Raw genomic sequence first — 21483 nt, 5'->3', positions numbered from 1 at the left:
TACAGAAAAGACAAAATTTCCTTCTCTATCATGGATACAAACATGATAAATTCTATGATGTACATTTAGTGCTATGAAGGAGAAGAGGGATCTGATCTACTGCAGAATTTATTTAGTATTAAGAATAAGAATCCTGACCAGGCAGTGGCACAGAGGATAGAGCATCAGACTGGGAGTCGGAGGACCCAGGTTCAAGACTCTGAGGTCGCTGGCTTGAATGCGGGCTCATCTGATTTGAGCAAGGCTCACCAGCTTGAGCCCAAGGTCTCTGGCTTGAGCAAGGGGTCACTCGCTCTGCTGTAGATCCCTGGTCAAGGCACATAAAAAAAGCAATCAATGAACAACTAAGGTGCCACAACAAAGAATTGATGCTTCTCCTCTCTCTCCCTTCCTGTCTGTCTGTCCCTATCTGTCCCTCTCTGTCTCTCTCACTGTCTCTGTCACACACAAAAAGAAAAAAGAGCAGTTGGACATGAGGAATATCTTTTTTTTTTTTTTTACAGGGACAGAGAGAGGGATAAATAGGGATGGACAGACAGAAACGGAGAGCAATGAGAAGCATCAATCATCAGCTTTTTGTTGCAACACCTTAGCTGTTCATTGATTGCTTTCTCATATGTGCCTTGACCACGGGCCTTCAGCAGACTGAGTAACCTCTTGCTCGAGCCAGCGACCTTGGGTCCAAGCTGGTGAGCTTTCACCTCGGGGTCTGGAACCTGGGTTTTCCGCATCCCAGTCCAACGCTCTATATACTGCGCCACCGCCTGGTCAGGCTGTCTTTATTTCTTAAAGGAGCTAAGCTTGAAGAGAAAAGGCTATATTTTTATTTTGTTTTCTAAAAATGTAAATGGATGATGCATTAAGTAATTGTTTTCCTTGAAGGAAATAGAATTCTGTACTTTCCAAACTAATGTCTGGCAAATTTAAAAGAACTCATTAAAGGGACAGTCCATCCTGGAGTTGTACTTAATGCAACCTACTGTAAGTGGGTACTACAAAAATATGGAATATATATACTATAAGTCAGTTAATACTTATTTTTTTTAGTAAATTTTTTTTTCAGTATATCATTTGTAACTTTCATCTTGTTTATTTATATTTTAGACCTGGAATGGCTAAATATCAGGGTGAAGTTCAAAGTTTGAAACTGGATGATGATTCAGTCATAGAAGGAGTAAGTGACCAAGTACTTGTGGCAGTTGTGGTCAGTTTCGCTTTGATTGCTACCCTGGTATATGCACTCTTCAGGTGAGACTAAAGGACAAAAGAATTGAAATAAAATATATGTCCAAGGGCCACTGACTTTCTCACTGCTTCTAGTGATGTTTAGTACTTAATAAGAAAAGCAAGTAATAGATCTCGGTGATTATGTATTTACTAAGCTTTTTTATTTTCCACTGGACTCTAAGTGCTACCATACATTTTTCCTGACATCAGCTGTCTTATCACATAAAATTTAAATTTATTATCCATATTTTGAATAAAATATCACTATTTTCTGTAGTGAAAAGACAACCTGCAGAATGGGAGAAAATATTTCAAATATATATCTAATAAGGTCCTTGTATCTAAATATGTGAAGAACACAAAACTCAATAATAAAAAGACAAATAACCCAGTTAACAGGCAAAGGATCTCAACAGACATTTCTCCAAAGAAGATATGCAATGACTAATAAGCACAGAAACAGATGTTTGACATCATTTGTCATCAGGGAAATACTGGTCAAAACCACAGTGAGATACAACTTCACACACATTAGGATGGCTAGAATAAAAAAGTCACATAATAACAATTGTTGAGGATGTGAAAAAATTGGAATCCTTATACACTGCTGCTGGCAATGGAAAAATGGTGCAACCATTTTGAAAACTCTCAGTTCCTCAAGTGATTAAACATAGAATAACCATATGACTTAGCAATTTCACAATGTCATATAATCATGAGCATTCATACCCATGAGAAATGAAAACATTTCTACACAACAACTTGTACAGGAATGTTCATAGTAGAATTTATTGTTCCTAATATCCAAAAGGTACAAACAAGTTAAATATCCAACAGATGAATGAATAAACAAAATATGGTATATGCATACAATGAAATATTATTCAACTATATATAAAGAAGAATGAGCTTGACCAGGCAGTGGCGCAGTGAATAGAGCGTCGGACTGGGATGCGGAGAACCCAGGTTCGAGACCCCGAGGCCACCAGCTTGAGCGTGGGCCCATCTGGCTTGAGCAAAAAGCTCACCAGCTTGGACCCAAGGTCGCTGGCTCGAGCAAGGGGTCACTCGGTCTGCTGTAGCCCCCCAGTCAAGGCACATATGAGAAATCAATCAATGAACAACTAAGGAGCCGCAACGAAGAATTGATGTTTCTCATCTCTCTCTTCATTCTTGTATGTCTGTCCCTATCTGTCCCTCTCTCTGACTCTCTCTCTCTGTCCCTGTAAAAAAAAAAAAAAGAACGATATACTGATACATGCTATATCACATGAAACTTCAAAACATTATGCTAAGTGGCCTGACCTGTGGTGGCGCAGTGGATAAAGCGTCGACCTGGAAATGCTGAGGTCACCGGTTCGAAACCCTGGGCTTGCCTGGTCAAGGCACATATGAGAGTTGATGCTTCCAGCTCCTCCCCCCCTTCTCTCTCTCTGTTTTCTCTCTCTCTCTCTCTCCCTCTCTCTCTCCATTCTAAAATGAATAAATAAAATAAAAATAATTTTAAAAAAGATATTATGCTAAGTAAAATAAGCTGGACACAAAACGCCAGATAAGAGTCTTCATAAGCGTCCACAGTAGGAAAATCCATAGAGATAAAAGTAGATTAGTGCTTGTTTAGGACTAGAGTAGAAGATAGGGGTGTAGAGGATAATAGCTAATCGTGACTTGGTCTTTCTGCTGATTACTTCTACACAGGAGCCATTCAAGAGCACACTCAGAGTCACCTTATTAGGACAAAAGACACTCCTAACCCCAGGAAATTATAAGGGTTTCAAGAGCTCTATGTGAGGAATTAGGGACAGAGATCACTATATTTTGTTACCTCACACAGGGCCAATACATAGCGCTAAATGATGAGATTTTTGGTGAAACCTAAGACATAACTTTTCCAATTCTATAAGTTGCTCCCTCTTAATTGGACATGGTCTTGAATTTGTCATATGACTGAGTAGGAAATCAGTTTAAGTTCCTTTCCAGCTCTTAAGATTCAAATTCAAGGGGGGCAAGGGAGATGTTGAGGGGAATACGGGGAGTGGGGATGCATTCAGGGCAACACTAGAATCTGTGTAAACACAATAAATTAAAATCAATTAAAAAAAAGATTCAAATTCAATTGGCAATTGTAATCTTGTTACTTCAACTGAAGTAATCAATTACTGATGATTTGAGGGAAGGGTAACATGTATAGTTTAAAATTCAAACAAAGGCCTGACCTGTGGTGTTGCAGTGGATAAAGCATCTACCTGGAACACTGAGGTTGTGGATTTGAAACCCTGGGCTTGCCTGGTCAAGGCACATACAGGAAGCAATTACTATAAGTTGATGCTTCCTGCTTCTCCCTCCTTTCTCTCTCCCCCTCTAAAAATTAATAAAAAAATAAAATTCAAACAAAGAAATGTTTTGTCTTCTGTAATTTATAACTTTTTATGTTGTGGGAAATATATGTATCATAAAATTTTCCATTTTAAGTATACAATTCAGTGACATTAAGTATGTTCATAATGTCCTATAACCATCACTACTGTTTCCAGAGCTTTCTCATCATTCCAAACAGAAACTCTACCAATTTAACAGTAACTCCCCATTCCTCCTACACCTGCTCCTTCTGTCTCAATGAATTGTATAATTCTATGTACTTTGTAAAGTGGAATTACATGATTTTTGTCCATTAGTGACTGATTTCACTTAGCATAATGTATTTAAGGTCCATGTGTATTGTAGCATGTATCAGAATTTTGTTCCTTTTTATGACTGAATAATATTCCTGTGTGTGTGTGTGTGTGTGTGTGTGTGTGTGTGTGTGCGCGCGCACATTTTATCAATATTTTGATGGATAGTTGGGTTGTCCCCACCTTTTCGATGTTGCGAATGATGCTACTGTGAACACTGGTGTACAAGTATCTCTCTTGAGTCCCTGCTTTCCATTGGAATTATTGGGTCATGTGGTAATTCTATGTTTAACTCTATGAGGAACCTCCAATCTGTTTTTTACAGTGGTTGTCCACAGTAATACAGAGTTGCGGTTTTGCATTCTCCTAGAAACACATAGGGTTCAAATTTCTCTACATCATTGCCAACACTCACTTCTTTCTGTTTTTTCTTATAGTAGTCATTCTAATAGGTATGAAGTATATCTCAATATGGTTTTGATTTGCATTTCACTAATAACTATTTGTATATCTTCTTTGGAGAAATGTTTATTCAAGTCCTTTGCCCATCTTTGAATTGGGTGTTTGCTTTTTTTGTTTTTGAGCTATAATAGTTCTTTATACTCGAGCATTAATCACTTATTAAATATGTGATTTACACATATTTTCTTTCATTTTGTTGGTTGTCTTTTTACCTTTTTGGTAGTGTCCTTTGATGCATATAAGTTTAAATTTTGATGGAAAGAAACTAAAGACCTTCCAGTCACATCGTTTGTATCTGTGCTCTGTAAAATTATGACTGTGTTTTTCCAGTGAAAAAAGTACCAAAAAGCAAGGTGTTTAAATGGAGCTCAAGTAGTTCCATTACATTTATGTTGAAGTTCTGATTAGGTATTTGACTCGAAATTGCTTTTATGTCCTCTCTGAACTGATGATTACATTTTTTCAGCTTTTCTAAAATTTGAATTTTTACTAAAAATTGAATAATCGTAGGATAGCGTTCCTTAATTTTCCCTATCCATTATAATATTAATTTAGGATTCTTATTGCTGTTGGGATTTGGTTCACTCAGAGTAAAGTCTTCTCCATAGAGTAATACCAGGATTGTGTGGACTTAAATATTGCTGTTAAGAGGGTGCAGTTCAGAAAAAACTTCTACAGTCAAATGAAATTAAGCCATGACTCAGATATAAACATTCACCCCACCCTACCCATCTAACCACCACTTCTAACTTTCAGACTCACATGTAGTCTATCAGCCACTGTCTTCTTGCCCTTTGATTCTCCACTTAATTGTTAACATTTTGGCATGTCTCCATTATATAATTTTAGTTTTTTTCCTCTGTCCCCCTCCCCTCATAGGTAAAAAGTTGGAAGAAGGACCTAATTAGATATGGGAAAGTGTTCAAATGTATGCTGCATATTTTGAAGAAATTGTACAAAAGAATTAAATATGTTCATTATTCTTTTATTGTTTGTAAGCCTAAAATTACATTAAATCCCCAAGGTACTAGGTCTCTAGATTTCATCATTCACCAGTTAAACCTAAAATGAGCCAATAATCACTGATCTCAGAATAGGCTAGAGCAGGGGTTGGGAACCTATGGCTCGCGAGCCAGATGTGGCTCTTTGGATGGCTGCATCTGGCTCACAGACAAATCTTCAATAATAAAAAAAAATAACGTTAAAAATATAAAACATTCTCATTACAATCCATTCATTTCCTACCACTCATGTTCATGGTTGCAGGTGGCTGGAGCCAATCACAGCTGTCCTCCAGGACAACACCAAATTTTTATTGGATAATGCGTAAGGTACACGGGTCGTTGTATGGCTCTCACAGAATTACATTTTAAAATATATGGCGTTCATGGCTCTCTCGGCCAAAAAGGTTCCCAACCCCTGGCCTAGAGTGTTGAGTTCTGGAATTGGAGTACAGTTATATGCCATAATTTACTTTATTTAATTACCACTAGTTCTAGGTAAAAAATTAGACCCACAAAGAAAACGGATTCATCTGAAAATATTTTATATTCAAAGTTTATTATATTTTATTCAACAGAAATGCACATCAAAACATTCACCCAGAAAACCAAGAACTAGTAAGGGTGCTTCGGGAACAACTTCAAACAGAACAGGTACTATTTATGTAAACATGCGCATGTATATAAGAAGTAGATGTTATTGCTCCCCTTGCATATGAAATTGTGATGAAATAGTAATAAATCACTTTTTGGAAACATAATTTTCTTTCCTACTTTAAATTACCTTAAATTATTCTATCAGTTGTATATTTTCAGATTAGGCAAATGACTAATCATTATATTCAGATGTTTTCATTTTTTCTGAAACTTACTTTAAAAGACAGTAATTTTCAGGCCTGACCTATGGGCACAGTGGATACAGCATTGACCTGGAATGCTGAGGTCGCTGGTTCGAAACCCTGGGCTTGCCTGGTCAAGGCACATATGAGCGTTGATGGTTCCTGTGCCTGCCCCCTTCTCTCTATCTCTCTCTCTCTCTTTCTCTATCCTCTCTTAAAATGAATAAATAAAATCTTTTTTAAAAAAGCAATTTTCCTATTATTTACTTTTGAGAAAATAATCAGTCTAATTGTCTTTAATGAAATGTAGTGGAAAAACTATTCTTTCTACAAAGAAATTACTATAAAGGGTAGCTTTTATTCTCTCTCTCTTCTTTTTCCAAGTAAGAGGAGAGGAGATAGAGAGACAGACACACTCATATACCCCAACTGGGATCTACTCAGCAACCCCCGTTAAGTCCGATGTTCTGCCCATCTGGGGCCAAACTCACAACGGAGCTATTTTTAGCACCTGAGGTAGAGATTCTACAGAGCCATCCTCAGCATCCAGGGCCTATGTACTCAAACCAATCAAGCCATGGCTACAGGAGAGAAAAAGAGAGAGAGAGAGAAAGAGAGAGAGAGAGAAAGAGAGAAAAGGGGAGGGGTAGAGAAGTAGATGGTCGCTTCTCCTGTGTGCTCTGACCAGGAATCGAACCTGGGACATCCACATACAGGCCAGTACTCCACCACTGAGCCAACCAGCCGGGGTCTTTTTCTTTAATGGTCAAAGTTAAGAAAACTTTTTTCATCTGCCTCTTCTTTGCTTTTAAACAGATGGTCTCTCAGGGTCCTGGCCGGTTGGCTCCGTGGTAGAGCGTCGGCCTGGCGTGCAGAAGTCCCGGGTTCGATTCCCAGCCAGGGCACACAGGAGAAGCACCCATCTGCCTCTCCACCCCTGCCCCTCTCCTTCCTCTCTGTCTCTCTCTTCCCCTCCCGCAGCGAGGCTCCATTGGAGCAAAGATGGCCCGGGCGCTGGGAATGGCTCCTTGGCCTCTGCCCCAGGCGCTAGAGTGGCTCTGGTCTCAGCAGAGCGACGCCCCAGAGGGGCAGAGCATTGCCCCGTGGTGGGCAGAGCGTCGCCCCTGGTGGGCGTGCTGGGTTGATCCCGGTCGGGCACATGCCGGAGTCTGTCTGACTGTCTCTCCCCGTTTCCAGCTTCAGAAAAAAAAAATAATAAAATAAAATAAATTACCAGATGGTCTCTCTAACAACCAGAAATATATTTTATGAAGGCTGGATTAAGTAGGATATTATACACCATTATGCCAAGATAGCTAACATCAAAAAACAAAATTTTTAAATTTATTTCCTACAAACCAATCAAACTTTAATTCTAGAGAGGGTTTTTTTGTTTGTTTTTGTTTTTCTTTTCATTTTTCTGAAGCTGGAAACAGGGAGAGACGGTCAGACAGACTCCCGCATGCGCCCAACCGGGATCCACCCGGCACGCCCACCAGGGGGCGATGCTCTGCCCATCCTGGGGGTCGCCATGTTGCGACCAGAGCCACTCTAGCGCCTGAGGCAGAGGCCACAGAGCCATCCCCAGCGCCCGGGCCATCTTTGCTCCAATGGAGCCTTGGCTGCGGGAGGGGAAGAGAGAGACAGAGAGGAAAGCGTGGCGGAGGGGTGGAGAAGCAAATGGGCGCTTCTCCTGTGTGCCCTGGCCGGGAATCGAACCCGGGTCCTCTGCACACTAGGCCGATGCTCTACCGCTGAGCCAACCGGCCAGGGCCTCTAGAGAGGGTTTTATCATTTGTTCACTCACCAAATATTTATTGAAAATCTACCTTATGCCAGTGTTCTAATGGGCATTGGGAATTCGGTTGTAAACTAAACAGACAAGAATTCTTGCTTCATAGAACTTAAATTCATTGATGCAGAATAGTTTAAGCATGTTAGTAGTACTCTGTTCCAGAGCTTTTGTTATCAATAGTTCATGCTGGAATAATGTTTAATTTACAAAATGATTTCAGCCTGACCAGTTGGTGGCACAGTGGATAGAACATCGGACTGGGACGCAGAGGACCCAGGTTCAAAACCCCAAGGTCACTGGCTTGAGCACGGGCTCGTCTGGTTTAAGCAAGGCTCACCAGCTTGAGGCCAAAGTCACTGACTTGAGCAGGGGGTCTCTGGGTCTGCTGTAGCCCCTAGTCAAGGCACATACAAGAAAGCAATCAGTAAACAACTAAGTTGCTACAACAAAGAATTGATGCTTCTCATTTCTCTCCCTTTCTGTCTGTCCCTATCTCTGTCTCTCTCTCTCTCTCTCTCACACACACACACACACACACACACTATTCTTATTTAATCTTCAAACATAGTAAGGCAACTGTTATTCTCATTTAACATATTAGATCACTAAGATTTGCTTAAATTCACACTAGAATTGCATGACTAGGTCTAGATACACAAGAGTACCAAATTGAGGGGGATCTTCCACTTTTTTTGTTCCACTGTCCCATTCATCTACCTCATGCTTTTCCTCACACATGGTATATAGTTCTAGTTAGGATAAAGCTAGTGACTTAGCCTATACTGTGCTGCCTCCATGGTAGCCACTAGCCACATGTGGCTAAAAGTAAATTTTAAAAAATTAAACAAAATTAAATTAATTAGTTAACTAAAATTTAAAATTCAGTACTTTAGTCACATTAGCCACATTTTTTTAAAAAGATTTTATTTATTGATTTTATGGGGGGAGAGTGTAGCAAGAAATATCAACTCATAGTTGCTTCACTTTAGTTGTTCATTGATTGCTTGTCGTATGTGCCTTGACCGGGCAAGCCCAGGGTTTTGAACTGGCAACCTCAGCATTCCAGGTCCAACTGCGCCACCACAGGCCAGGCACATTAGCTACATTTAAGTACTCAATAGCCTCTTGTGGCAAGTGGCTACCATATTGGACAGCACAGAGAGAAAATTTCCATTATTGCATAAAGTTCTGTTGCATAGCACTGGTAACTGATTTTTTGTCAATTAGTTTCCAAAGAATAGTAGTGAAGAGAAAAGGTAAAGACGGGAAGATTAAATGCTATGTTTTTCTTTTTTGCACCATTAAAAATGACATCTGCCTAGCCTGTGGGGGTGCAGTGGTTCGAAACCCTGGACTTGCTGAGTCAAGGAACATACAACAAGCAAGCAATGAAAACTAAAGTGAAGCAACAATGAGTTGGCATTTCTCGCTCCCCACTGCCCTCCTCTCTCTGTAAAATCAATAAATTTTTAAGTCTTTAAAAAAATTGACACAAAAGACTATAACATCAAGTGCGACCTTGGCTTATAGAATATTCTAGTATTTTAGGACTGTCATAGGACATTGGATTTTAATTATGATTTATTAATTTGGGGTGACAAAAATCTTTGATTTAGTTTATAACTAATTAACTAATACTTAGTGAATTTGATACTTTTATTTTGGTAATTTGATGTTTTTAATACCAGCTACTTTGTTTATAATATGTGTGCCAGGTGCTATAAAAACAGGTTTTGGTAAATATTTTAAGATATATATTGCATTGTAGTAACATAATTTTGTAGTTCTTGTAGGACTACTATGAGTCCTATAGATTAAAGTCCCTATCCTCATAACACTTACAGTCTAATGGGATTTTGATATCTGGATGCTTCTTATACTGATAATTCTGTTTAATAACATTTCTATTAAGTCACAACAGTGATATAACTGAGATACATTAAAATTCAATAATGACTATTTGAGGGTTTAAGTTCAAGTTACCAGTGGTGTTACATTTTTCTACTTCCAAAATGACCAATATTCTTCTCTGAAAGTTTAATTCTGGTCTTTTGTAAGATACAGCACACATGTAACACTTGTCAGGAATGAAAAATGAAAAAAAGCTAATACTTTGGCCTGACCAGGCAGTGGCACAGTGAATAGAGTGTTGGACTGGGATGCAGAGGACCCAGCTTCGAGACCCTGAGGTCGTCAGCTTGAGTGCAGGCTCATCTGGTTTGAGCAAAGCTCACCAGCTTGGACCCAAGGTCGCTGGCTCGAGCAAGCGGTTACTCGGTCTGCTGTAGCCCCTGGTCAAGGCATATATGAGAAAGCAATCAATGAACAACTAAGGTGCCACAACGAAAAACTGATGATTGATGCCTCTCATCTCTCTCCGTTCCTATCTGTCCCTATCTATCCCTCTCTCTCTGTCTCTGTAAAATAAATAAATAAATAAATAAATAAAGCAGGAAAAGCATTTAAAAAAAGCTAATACTTTGGAAATAGACATTTTTTATTCTTTAGTTGTGCATTTATTAGCTCAGTCTTGTGTTATTTGGAATAATCTACTCATTTTAATGGAGTAAAAGAGAAACTACTAAATTATTTTAGATTTTTTATTTTTAAATTGTGTTCAAAAAGGAAGGTAGAGACCATGCAGTTTATAAATAATACAACACTATAACTTTTATCAAACTTAAAAGATCTTAAACTATTGCAAATGTAAAATTTGATGAGGATTACATAAGTATTGGCCATATTCTTAAGTATAGTTTGACATAAAGATAACTTTGAAAAGCCTGTGTGTCATGTATCAATATATACACGTATTTTCTCATCAGGATGTACCTGCTGCTGCCCGGCAGCAGTTTTACACTGACATGTACTGTCCGATCTGTTTGCATCAAGCCTCCTTCCCAGTGGAAACAAACTGCGGACATCTCTTCTGCGGTAAGGAAACGAAACACTTGGTAACAATGACTGTTTGCACCAAGACCCATGTGGGTACACAGGCTGGATTCCTAATTCTCTCTTTGTCACATTTTGCATTTCGTGACTAGGGCAGATTGCTCCTGATATTCTGCTCTGCTTATCAGCCACTTTTATTTAGTGTCTGTGGGTTCAAAGATTAAAAAAAAACAAAACTAGTTATTCAACTTCTCAATAAACAGAAATGTGTTTATTTGACTAGTAATTCAGGTATACCAATACCATGATGGATTGACTGACTCATTGTTCATCACTTTTGTAGTAATTTCGTTTATTATTCATCCTTCTTAAGGCAGAAAGGACTCTGTCCAAGACCTTCCCTTAGCTCGGCTAACTCTTTCTTACTCTTGAGTCAGCACAGAAGTTCTTAGCCTCTCATGAGAAACATAAAGCATATAGTGGGACAAAAAGGGAATGTTGATTTCACACTTATTATTAGTAAGGGATGCTTTCTACCCTCTAGAAAGATTTCATAGAGAATAATGAGATACCGTATAGTCACTGCTTGTTATGGTCATATGAGATTGGGGAGATTCAATTATTACACAACACTTTACAGACTTCATCTCATCTATCCACATAAAACCCATGTTCAGAGATGTTAAGAAATTTTACAAAGGGTATCCAGCTGCTAAGGGACAGAGGCAGGTTTTAAACCTCAAACCCTATGCTCAATTCTATTCTTTGATTGGTGGCTTATACAACTACTCTCTACTGAAGATTTGTTTAATTTTTCATTGCATTTCTTTCTGTTTCAACAGCTGTATTGAAGATAGGGTTCTACTTGCTCCCAAAATGCACACAATTTCCATATAAAGACTAATTTAAAATGTAGCATATAATGACCCTATAAATGACTTTTGTCTGAGATTCGTTATATAGAATTCTTAGACATATAGTGTTACTGTTTATGCTGTTGGGAGTGACATATCTATATACTTGAAATCCATGCAATGCAGGATTTTCTGTACCTTGTGCTCATTTAGGAAGTACTGACCAACCCCGTTATTGCCTCATCCAGTAATTCCAACCTCTTTCCTAAGGTTTTTGCCTAAGTAGCTAACAAATTATAATTATCTGTTAGAAATGCTAATGAGGAGCAAAATAATGAAAGATCAGATAGGGAGAATTAAATGGCCATCAGAGAAAGCTGATGTTTCTCACTGTCAAACTTCTGGTAGAGATTCCTCATCAATTGGACACTCTTTTCTCTGAATCTGGCTATGGACTCAGCCATCATCTAACACAGTATTCCGGGCAAATGTTAGGAATCTTTGAGGTTTGGCAGGCAAGGTGAACTCTATTTGCCAACCCGGGCTTAAGTAATTCACTGAGTGGATAACCCAGGCAATTGAAAGATGGCTGTATTGTGTTCTTAGTTTTACCTTTGGGTCTGAGGTAATAGGGCAGATTGCTTGTGATATCCTGCTCTACTTGTTAGACACTTTTATTTACTGTCTGTAGGTTCAAAGGTTAAAAAAACTAGTTATTCAAGTTCTTAATACACGGAAATGTATTTATTTGAATAGTAGTTCAAAATACATTGATACCATGTGTATCAGGAGCACTGTAGCTCAATTTCTGTGCATGGAACTATGTAGTTCTGTTCCTTTACAGGGAGTTAAGAATGATGCAGCAGCAGACCTCACCTTTCTTGCAGTTGTAGCCCTCATTATTTTATTTAATTCTCCAGCAGTCTTATGAGGTGTTAGTCCCATTTTACATATAAACAAATTTAGAGAGATCGTGACCAAGATTAAAGTCATTGAGTCATCTCGCTCACTGTCCTATTTAAGTGGATCTCTCTTTTTAAAGAGGGAGAAAGTTGAGGAAAAGGAAACAGGTCTAGCTTTTCATAGCAGCTGTGTATAAACTGACGTGTTTAATTTGCTGGACCACAGTTTCTCAGTGCAGGAAGTGGCCGTTACATAATTTACAATACAAGGACACCTATACCTCAATTTGTGAAAAAAAGGATGTGGGATTAAATAAATTAATATATGTCAAAACACACTGAACTTTAGGGTTAGAAGGTAATAGAGAAATCTAAGGCATCATTACAAACAGTAATAATACTAACAGATTTATAATAAGTTTTGCTTTCATATAGTGTCTATATGAAATTAGATTACTCAGAGTACTTAATATTATCTAATTAACACAACACTCTGAGAGTAGGGACAGAATATCAGATAAAGATTGTTTAGCTTTTAAATTCCTCTTTAAATTGTCAAACCAGTTTTCCCCACGGTCACCTCTGGACAGCCTTTGCTTAGCTCATTGGTTTGCTCACCAGTTTCCTCAGATACCATTTATTTTCTGCCCTGGCATTTGCTCTTGGTATTCGTAAAACCTGGAGTGTCCTCTCTCCTGATTTCTGCCTATCTAAATTTTTGCTATCCTACAAAGTTCAAATCCTTTCTCCTTTGCAGTTTAAGTTTACTCTCTAATACATCCCCAAGTGTTCTCCCTCTCTGGACTCCTTTTTTTTTTTTTTTTTTTTTTGTATTTTTCTGAAGCTGGAAACGGGGAGAGACAGTCAGACAGACTCCCGCATGCGCCCGACTGGGATCCACCCAGCACACCCACCATGGTCGACGCTCTGCCCACCAGGAGGCGACGCTCTGCCCCGACCAGAGCCACTCCAGCGCCTGGGGCAGAGGCCAAGGAGCCATCCCCAGCGCCCGGGCCATCCCAGCTCCAATGGAGCCCTGGCTGCGGGAGGGGAAGAGAGAGACAGAGAGGAAGGAGGGGGTGGGGGTGGAGAAGCAAATGGGCGCCTCTCCTATGTGCCCTGGCCGGGAATCGAACCCGGGTCCCCCACACGCCGGGCCGACACTCTACCGCCGAGCCAACTGGCCAGGGCCTGGACTCCTTTTGTACTTAAAATTAATATTACACAGTTCAAGATTTAGCTACCCTCTGATTGATTTAAGTATGTTACCTTTGATTGCCATTGCTTCTTCCGAATTCTGGACATTTGTTTGATCTGGAAGAATCAGAATAAGGAACATATGAGAGCTAGGTTGTCAAAGCAAGAGTAAGAACACAGAGAAAATCCTGGCAGTAGGAGGAGACAGGAAGCACTTAGTTCAGATTCACAATGGGACCTGGATGTTTTGAAAACACGTGTCCTGCAGAGAGGAAAATGAATTGGCCCCTTAAACAACAGACAGTATTTAAAAATATGTCTTATTCATTTGTTACTGAGCTAAAATTTAGTGCTTCTACACTTAGCTCACCAACTACTTTTTGAGAGCTTCCTTTAGGTTGTGTATAACTTTTTTGCTGCTGATAAACACCTTCAAGCAGAAAAATAAACCCACCCAGTACAAAAGTTGATTCAGTAATTGAACTGTATTATAAACTTTATTAAAGCAGACAGCATGTAATCTTTATATATTTACTTTGGTTCCTTTTCACACTACTTAATTTCTCTTATTGATACTTAAGTAACTTGACTTTCTAAACTCATAAAATGGTAGAGGTTATGTTTTTATAACATATATATGAAATTTCAAACAAAATTTAGGCTGTGATTTGTTGGTGTCATTTATATAGTGATGTTTACTTACTATTTTATTTTACATAGAAAATGCAGTGTTTTCTCTTTTTTTAATTTTTATTTTATTTTACTGAGCGAGGGGAGGCAGAGAGACAGTCTCCCACATGCACCCCGACTGGGATGCACCCGACAATCCCTCTAGGGGGTGATGTTCTGCCCATCTGGTGCCCTTGCTCCGCTGCTCTGCAACCAAGCCATTTTTTAGTGACTGAGGTGAAGGCCACGGAGTTATCCTCAGTGCTTTTGAACAAATTGAGCCATGGCTCTAGAAGGGGAAGAGAGAGAAAGATATAAGAGGAGGGAGAGGGGAAGAGAAGCAGATGGTTGCTTCTCCTGTGTGCCCTGACCAGGAATCAATCCCGAGACATCCTCACACCAGACTGATGCTATCCCACTGAGCCAACCGGCCAGGGCTGGAAATGTAGTATTTTCTAGAAAGATTCATAGCATAGAAGTAATCTTGCTTTTGTCTAAAAATATTTATATCTTAACTGGTAGTTTAAATAAAGTGGTTTTTTTAATGGCTGGGAATTGTTATTTTTTAATGGCTGGGAATTGAATTTGCCAAAGAGATGTTGGATGAAGTAAAAAATATTTTAAAATAAGATGATACTGTTATAATATATCAGATATTTAAAAATCAGTACTAATGGGTTTTTTTCTTCCTATTAGGTACCTGCATTATTGCGTACTGGCGATACGGTTCATGGCTTGGGGCCATCAGTTGTCCAATCTGTAGACAAACGGTAATGTTTGTATCCAGAAAGCATCGTTTATACGAGTTCATTTTGTAAATCTTTATAGTTTCTGTATCTGACTTCTGAATTATTTTGATATTTTTAGCAGAATTGCCTTCATTCAAAGCTTCAATGATGTCACTCCATTTTTTAAATGTCTTTAAGATACCTCAAAATAAAAGGGAATTCCTTTTGAACTCCTTCAATTGTAGGAATAACAAATGGTAAATGAATCCTCTCCCAGATCCCAGAAAGTCTTTGTTGTTATATCAGCAAAGGAATAACTGAACTAGCTAATCAGCCTTAAGCAAATATCCACTGTACTTCTTTTGAAAAAACAATTGTTTTTCCTATTTAATTTATTATTTTTTTTAATTTAACTTATTTTTAATCTGCCCTTCTCTGGTAAGGGTCCAGATAGCTTTAAATAACAAATAATTTTTATAATGTCTTTTTTGGAAACATAAGCACATTGAATTATTCAGAACAGATTTGACCATTATAGTTAGTCTAGAAGCTACCTCAGGAGGGAGGCAGTCAATTTTTATAAACATATTGAAGACTGAAATGTCAGCACAAACGGGATTGCCAAATTTTCTCAATTTCTTTGACAAAGTGGAAAAAGCAACAAAAAGTTCTTAGTTTTTCAGTTAGTAAATATAGCAAAATAGGACATTCTCTCAGTTGTGTGTAGAGTTTTAATCATTTCATTTATAGTTTTTTAATTTCCCACTTAAAATAAAAATACACACCTTTCTGATGAGTTACAAACATGTAAAAAGACAGCATCTCCTTACGAACTCTTCCCGTGTGCCAAATAAAGGCCTAAAAAGGGTAGTTTCCAAGTAATGGTGTCAGATTGTAGGCATGTACTTACTTTTGCTCTCTCTTGCAACCCCACTAAAACAACAGTAAAGGACTTTGTGTAAAGCCATCAACCTGCAGAAACCAAAAACAAACCAAAATGATATTTCAAAAATTTGTAAAATATAACCAGACATAAAGAAAAGCACACAAAACAAACTAGAGTTCATTGAATTATCACAAAGCAACACTTAAGCAGTCATCACTCAGATGAAGAAACAGAAATTAGCCAACAGCCCCAGAAAAGCCCCCTCAGGAGCTCTCTCAAATCTTCACACCCCCCCTTCCTATAGCTAACCTCTATTTCACTTTTAGGATAAGCATTTCCTTGATTTTCTTTATGGTTTTATTACCTTAGCGTACACCTCTAAAATTGTTTAGTATTGCCTGATTCTTGGACTTTATATAAATAAAACCATATGGTATGTATTATTAAATACAAATATATACACACAGAGATATACAGGGGTCAAAAGTAGGTTTACAGTTGTTGGTATGGAAAATAATACAATAATAAGTAATAATACAAGAATACATTCTGTCTCACATACTCACAACTGTAAACCTACTTCTGCCCACTCCTGACTAACTCTCAGCCTTTGTTCTAGCTGTTTCCCCCCATCGCTGCCTTCTTTTTGGTGTAGAGAAAGGTTCAGGGCTTCTCTCTTTCCTTCTTCCTTCTACATTCCCAAACTCTGTCTCTTTCACATTTACTTCTTTATCACATGGTCAGGTGGAAAATTGTGAGGTTTTGTTTTGTACTGCCTCCCTGGATGATTCTTTATTGACACAACGCAGTCAACAATGAAACGTATTGGCCAGTTATCACCTCTCATCATCTTTAGCTATCTGCCAGGCGCCCTGAGACCTGACCCTAGGGGCTTGCATTGAAGAATTAGTTTCACCGTCCACGGCGTTTCATAGGGTATATATACATTATCAAGTGGTATCCTTTGGACCCCTCATCAGTGGCTAGAGTCTAGAAAGGTGGAGTTAAAGTTGTATTAATGTAATAGCTTTTGGTTTTCTAACTGAAGAGTAATTCATCCTGGAGGCAAAACAGGTGGTCAGTACATGCTGTGCCTCCTGTTTCACTGGAAATAATAATGCCTAGGCTGATGCCTGACTAGGACAAGCTCACCGCTTCCCTCTGTGGATGCATACACTAACACACCAGCAGTCCTGCCTGCATTGCAAGGGCTAGCTTAAGTTTCAAGATTTCTGGACACTAGGGAGAAGTCCTTGCTTTCAAGCATCATTATAACACCTAGCACCACGCCTTAGAACAGGCTGATGAACAGGTCTGCCTCCCCGTCTGTCTTGGGATTGTGGTCACCTACAGGCAAGGCCATGTCTTCTTATTTTGTATATCAAGCACTTAGCACAGTGCCTTGCCCACAGTAGGTGTTCAATTAATATTTACTGGAAGAATCCATTTATATTAACAAATTCATAAAAAAGATAATGCTGATCTGCTCTTCCTGCCACCTACTGCTGTTAGTCACTCCTTTATCTGTTTGGAGCAGCGGGAAGCCCTAGTTTTACAGCTGACCTGAAGAAGGACAAAAGCGACAGCTAGATGATTTAATCTGTCAATACTCCTTCCCATCTTCCTCTCATTTTACAGCGATCATTTCTATCAGGGTTTTTCAAGGCCTCTCATCTTCAGCTTACCCAAACGTGGTCTGGGACATTTGTGTGTCCTTACCTCTACCATGGAGGAAAATGGGTTAAATGTATTACATTATTTATCAAGAATTACCTTTTTGAATATAGGAGGAATAGGGGCTCAAGAGCCTTAGTCATTGCACTAAATTAATCTCTGTATTATGGTCGTAATAGTCAAAGATACTTCAAATGCCAGTGAGGATTGGAATTACGATTTTAATCAAAGAAGAGAATCCCTATTTTTCTCTCTCGAGGTAATAGATATTTTTATGTGACTTTGCTCCTGCATGTTTTCTCATCATTCTTATATCTTTAGCTCTAAAGAAATACTTTCTTCTTGGTGTGGACTGGAAAATACTAGAACCAGTGTTTGGATAAGGTGCCCATTTTATTTTACAGATTTCAGATTACATTTTGCATTGAATTTTATTGTAGGCAATAATCTTTTCCTCCCATGTTGCCCTTATTAAAGGAAATGAGTGAAATTTAAATTCAGAAGCTTCCCTTATTTTATTGACTATCACAATATGAAAAAACTGATGCTGCAGAAAGGTATAACCATTTTTTTCTGTAATATACAGGTAACTTTATTGCTACCAGTATTTGGTGAAAATGACCAGTCTCAGTATGTTGTATCATTGCATCAAGATATTAATGATTATAACCGGAGATTCTCAGGGCAGCCCAGATCTGTAAGTAACATTATAGAACGTACAAGGGTAGAGGGAACACAATTAAAGCATAATGATATGATAATTCACCTCCTTGTTTATGTGTGTTAAGTTTTTACTTTCATCATTTTTGTTATTTACTGAGTTCCAGTAAATACAGTATTAGGCCTTTCCTAAGGACTAATTTTTCTGTCTTAGAAAAGGCATTGTAAAAATTTTTTATGAAAGAGATACCAGCAAAAAAAAAAAAAAAAAAAAGAAAAGAAAAAATTGGAGGGAAATGTAAAATGATCAACTCTGACGTGATTTTAAAATCGGGTTTGTTTTATGAGAAACTTACCTCTGAGACCTTCTGGAGGAAGTTTTGCAATTGTGTTTTACTCTAAGTTACTTAACTGGCCCTGTTCAACATTTTCCCTTATGTAACCCTGTATGCCATGTTAGCTATTCAAAAGCATTCTATTTTTAAATAACATCAATTCTACAGTTGACCCCTCCCCTAAAAAAAAGGCATTTGATAGATTTTAAACTGTAACATTTTATTATCTCATTCCATATTTCTCAAAATCTAACAAAGAATTCTAGAAGTGTGTGTGTAACTGAATATGCATTTCAAAAACCCGAATATACTAAGTACAAATCTAATATGCGGAAAGCCCAGACCTCTCCCCCAAGCTCTAGACTTTATATTCAACTGCTTAGCTTGTATCTCCACCTGGATGTTCCACTGCTGTCAGACTTAACATGTATAATATTAAATGGATTCCCTCCCTAACTCAGTTAACTCTTTTCTCTTACTGAGCTCCTCCTCTCCCTCATCTGATCTGTAAGTTGTACTGTTGCATTTCTTCTAGGGGGATGCTGTCATTTTTACCTCATAAAAATGCCCTGTGTCTGTAGCCATCATATTAATCAAAATCACCATGATCTCTTGCTTAGAACAATTGCCATGGCCTCTTCACTTTGACTTTTTTCTCTGCACAGCCACCTGAGTAATATTTTGAAAACATAAGCAAGGCCATGATGCCCTTGTGTTTTAAACTTGCAATTTTGGGGGGTAATGTTCCAGCACCTTATTGTGGCTTACAAGGTCCTGCGTGACCTAGTCCCTCCTTCCCTCTCTCACTCCCTCCCTCCCTCCTTCCTTCTTTCCCTCCCTAACATCTTGTGTCACCCCTTCCTCACCATGCTGCAGCTACGCTGGCCTCCTTTCAGCTCTCAGAATAGCTCCAAGTCTTTCCACATTAATGCCTTCACAAGTGCCGTTTCCTGTTTGCAATACTCGTCCCTCAGCTCTTCTCATGGATGACTTCTCACCCTTCAGATAGTTCTTTACTAGACTTTCCTCCAGAGTTTTTCCTCTGGGACTGCCCTCTGCACATTTCCTTTATAACATCAGTCACAAACGCACTCAGATCGTATTTACTGTCTTTCTCTCCATAGACGAAAACTGTCTATCTTGTCAGTACTAGATTCTCATTGTGAAATTCAGTGTCTAGGATAGAGTAGGCCCTTAATGTTTACTGAGTAAATGAATGAATTATCCTTAAGATAAAATTGATACTGCTACTACCAGCCAAGAATATAAGCTATTAAAGTGCTTTAGTAACAAACAACTCTGTGCTCTGCTCCCTTGTTCATGTTCCTTATTCCATAACGTCATGTACATTTAAAGCTATAGTTTCATCTTTTGTGGGTGATAATGAGTAGATCTTTTAGATGTTTAGGCAACATGAAAACTTAACCCAGTCATTGTTGTTCTCCATGGTTACTTGGGAGTCGCTTCTGCTATTTTTGATCCAGCAATTTTTTTTAATGTGTCTCCACTGACAACAATAGGATGATGCTTTCAAAATCAACGTTTCAAATTTAAGAACTACCACTGAACTTTAAAAAAAATCATTTTAAGATATTGATTTATATTTGCAAGTGTGAAGTATACTATTGCTTAATTCTTATTTTTGTGTGTGTGTGAAATATATATTTAATGAGTAAGAGAAATGCCAGTATGATAAAGACATTTAGCTCTGACTTCGATATTCCACCTCATTCAAAGTTGGAGTGAGATTGTGATTACTAGACAAATGTTTCTTAGTAACTCATTTCATAGTTCTTGTCTAAGGATTTTGTATAAAGTATACCATATGAGCAGTGAAAATTAGCTCTGATAATAGACAGAAAAGTATTGTTAGAATATTTAAAGTAATTTACTATAGACCTTGTGAAAACTGTATAGCTGTTTTGCTTTAAATATTAGTTTCTTCCATAGAGAATATAAAATTAGTATAGGAAGTGATTCTTTGTCTTTTCAATTTTTTATTTATTCATTTTAGAGAGGGAGGAGAGAGAGAGAGAACAGGGGGAGGAGCAGGAAGCATCAATTCCCATATGTGCCTTGACCGGCAAGCCCAGGGTTTTGAACCAGCAACCTCAGTGTTCCAGGTCAACGCTTTACACTGTGCCACCACAGGTCAGGCAGCAAGTGATTCTTAAAAAGACCATTTTTGTTCTTTTGTGACCTGTTTTCCAGAAGGAGTTAAAAGATTTTCTTTATCTGGTGTTTTTAAAACTTTTCTCATCACTTGCACAATTATTCCCATTCTTGTCTTCATCTCCCTCTCAGTTTGGCACTTCTTAAGTAAAATATATAGAGAGAGTTCAACTTATGATATTTATACAGATGGTTAAAAATAGCTGAGTGGCCTGACCGGTGGTGGTGCAGATGCTGAGGTCCCAGGTTCAAAACCCTGAGGTCGCTAGCTTGAGCCTGGGCTCACCAGCTTGAGCACGGGATCACTGGCTTGAGCTTGGTCACTGGCTCAGCTGGAGTCCCCCAGTCAAGGCACGTACAAGAAGCAATCAGTGAACAACTAACGTGCCATGACTACAAGTTGATGCTTCTCATCTCTCTCCCTCCTACCCCTCAAAAAAAAATAGCTGAGTTGTGGTGGGCAGTAGAATGACCACAGGAAGTGATTTAGTTCCTCTGGTCAGTTTATCTTGCATCTA

At 38.5% G+C, this 21483-nt stretch overlaps 1 protein-coding gene across 5 annotated transcripts in view; it reads left to right on the top strand.

The window, feature by feature from the left end:
- Positions 1 to 21483, top strand: part of RNF170 (ring finger protein 170) — a 30570-nt gene that overhangs the window by 6006 nt on the left and 3081 nt on the right. For 2 of the 5 annotated variants that reach the window (XM_066380434.1, XM_066380437.1), the window contains exons 2-6: positions 1105 to 1248; positions 5941 to 6016; positions 10822 to 10930; positions 15207 to 15280; positions 18385 to 18495. In XM_066380434.1, the coding sequence (XP_066236531.1) occupies positions 1112 to 1248; positions 5941 to 6016; positions 10822 to 10930; positions 15207 to 15280; positions 18385 to 18495 (507 nt within the window). In that variant the 5' untranslated portion in view covers positions 1105 to 1111. The remainder of the gene's footprint in view (positions 1 to 1104; positions 1249 to 5940; positions 6017 to 10821; positions 10931 to 15206; positions 15281 to 18384; positions 18496 to 21483) is intronic. The other 3 variants (XM_066380435.1, XM_066380436.1, XM_066380438.1) reach the window with 2 other exon arrangements.

The sequence above is a fragment of the Saccopteryx leptura genome, chromosome 4 (assembly GCF_036850995.1).
Source record: "Saccopteryx leptura isolate mSacLep1 chromosome 4, mSacLep1_pri_phased_curated, whole genome shotgun sequence".
In the NCBI taxonomy this organism is placed as follows: Eukaryota; Metazoa; Chordata; class Mammalia; order Chiroptera; family Emballonuridae; genus Saccopteryx; species Saccopteryx leptura.
This window is presented reverse-complemented; position numbering and strand designations above follow the sequence as displayed.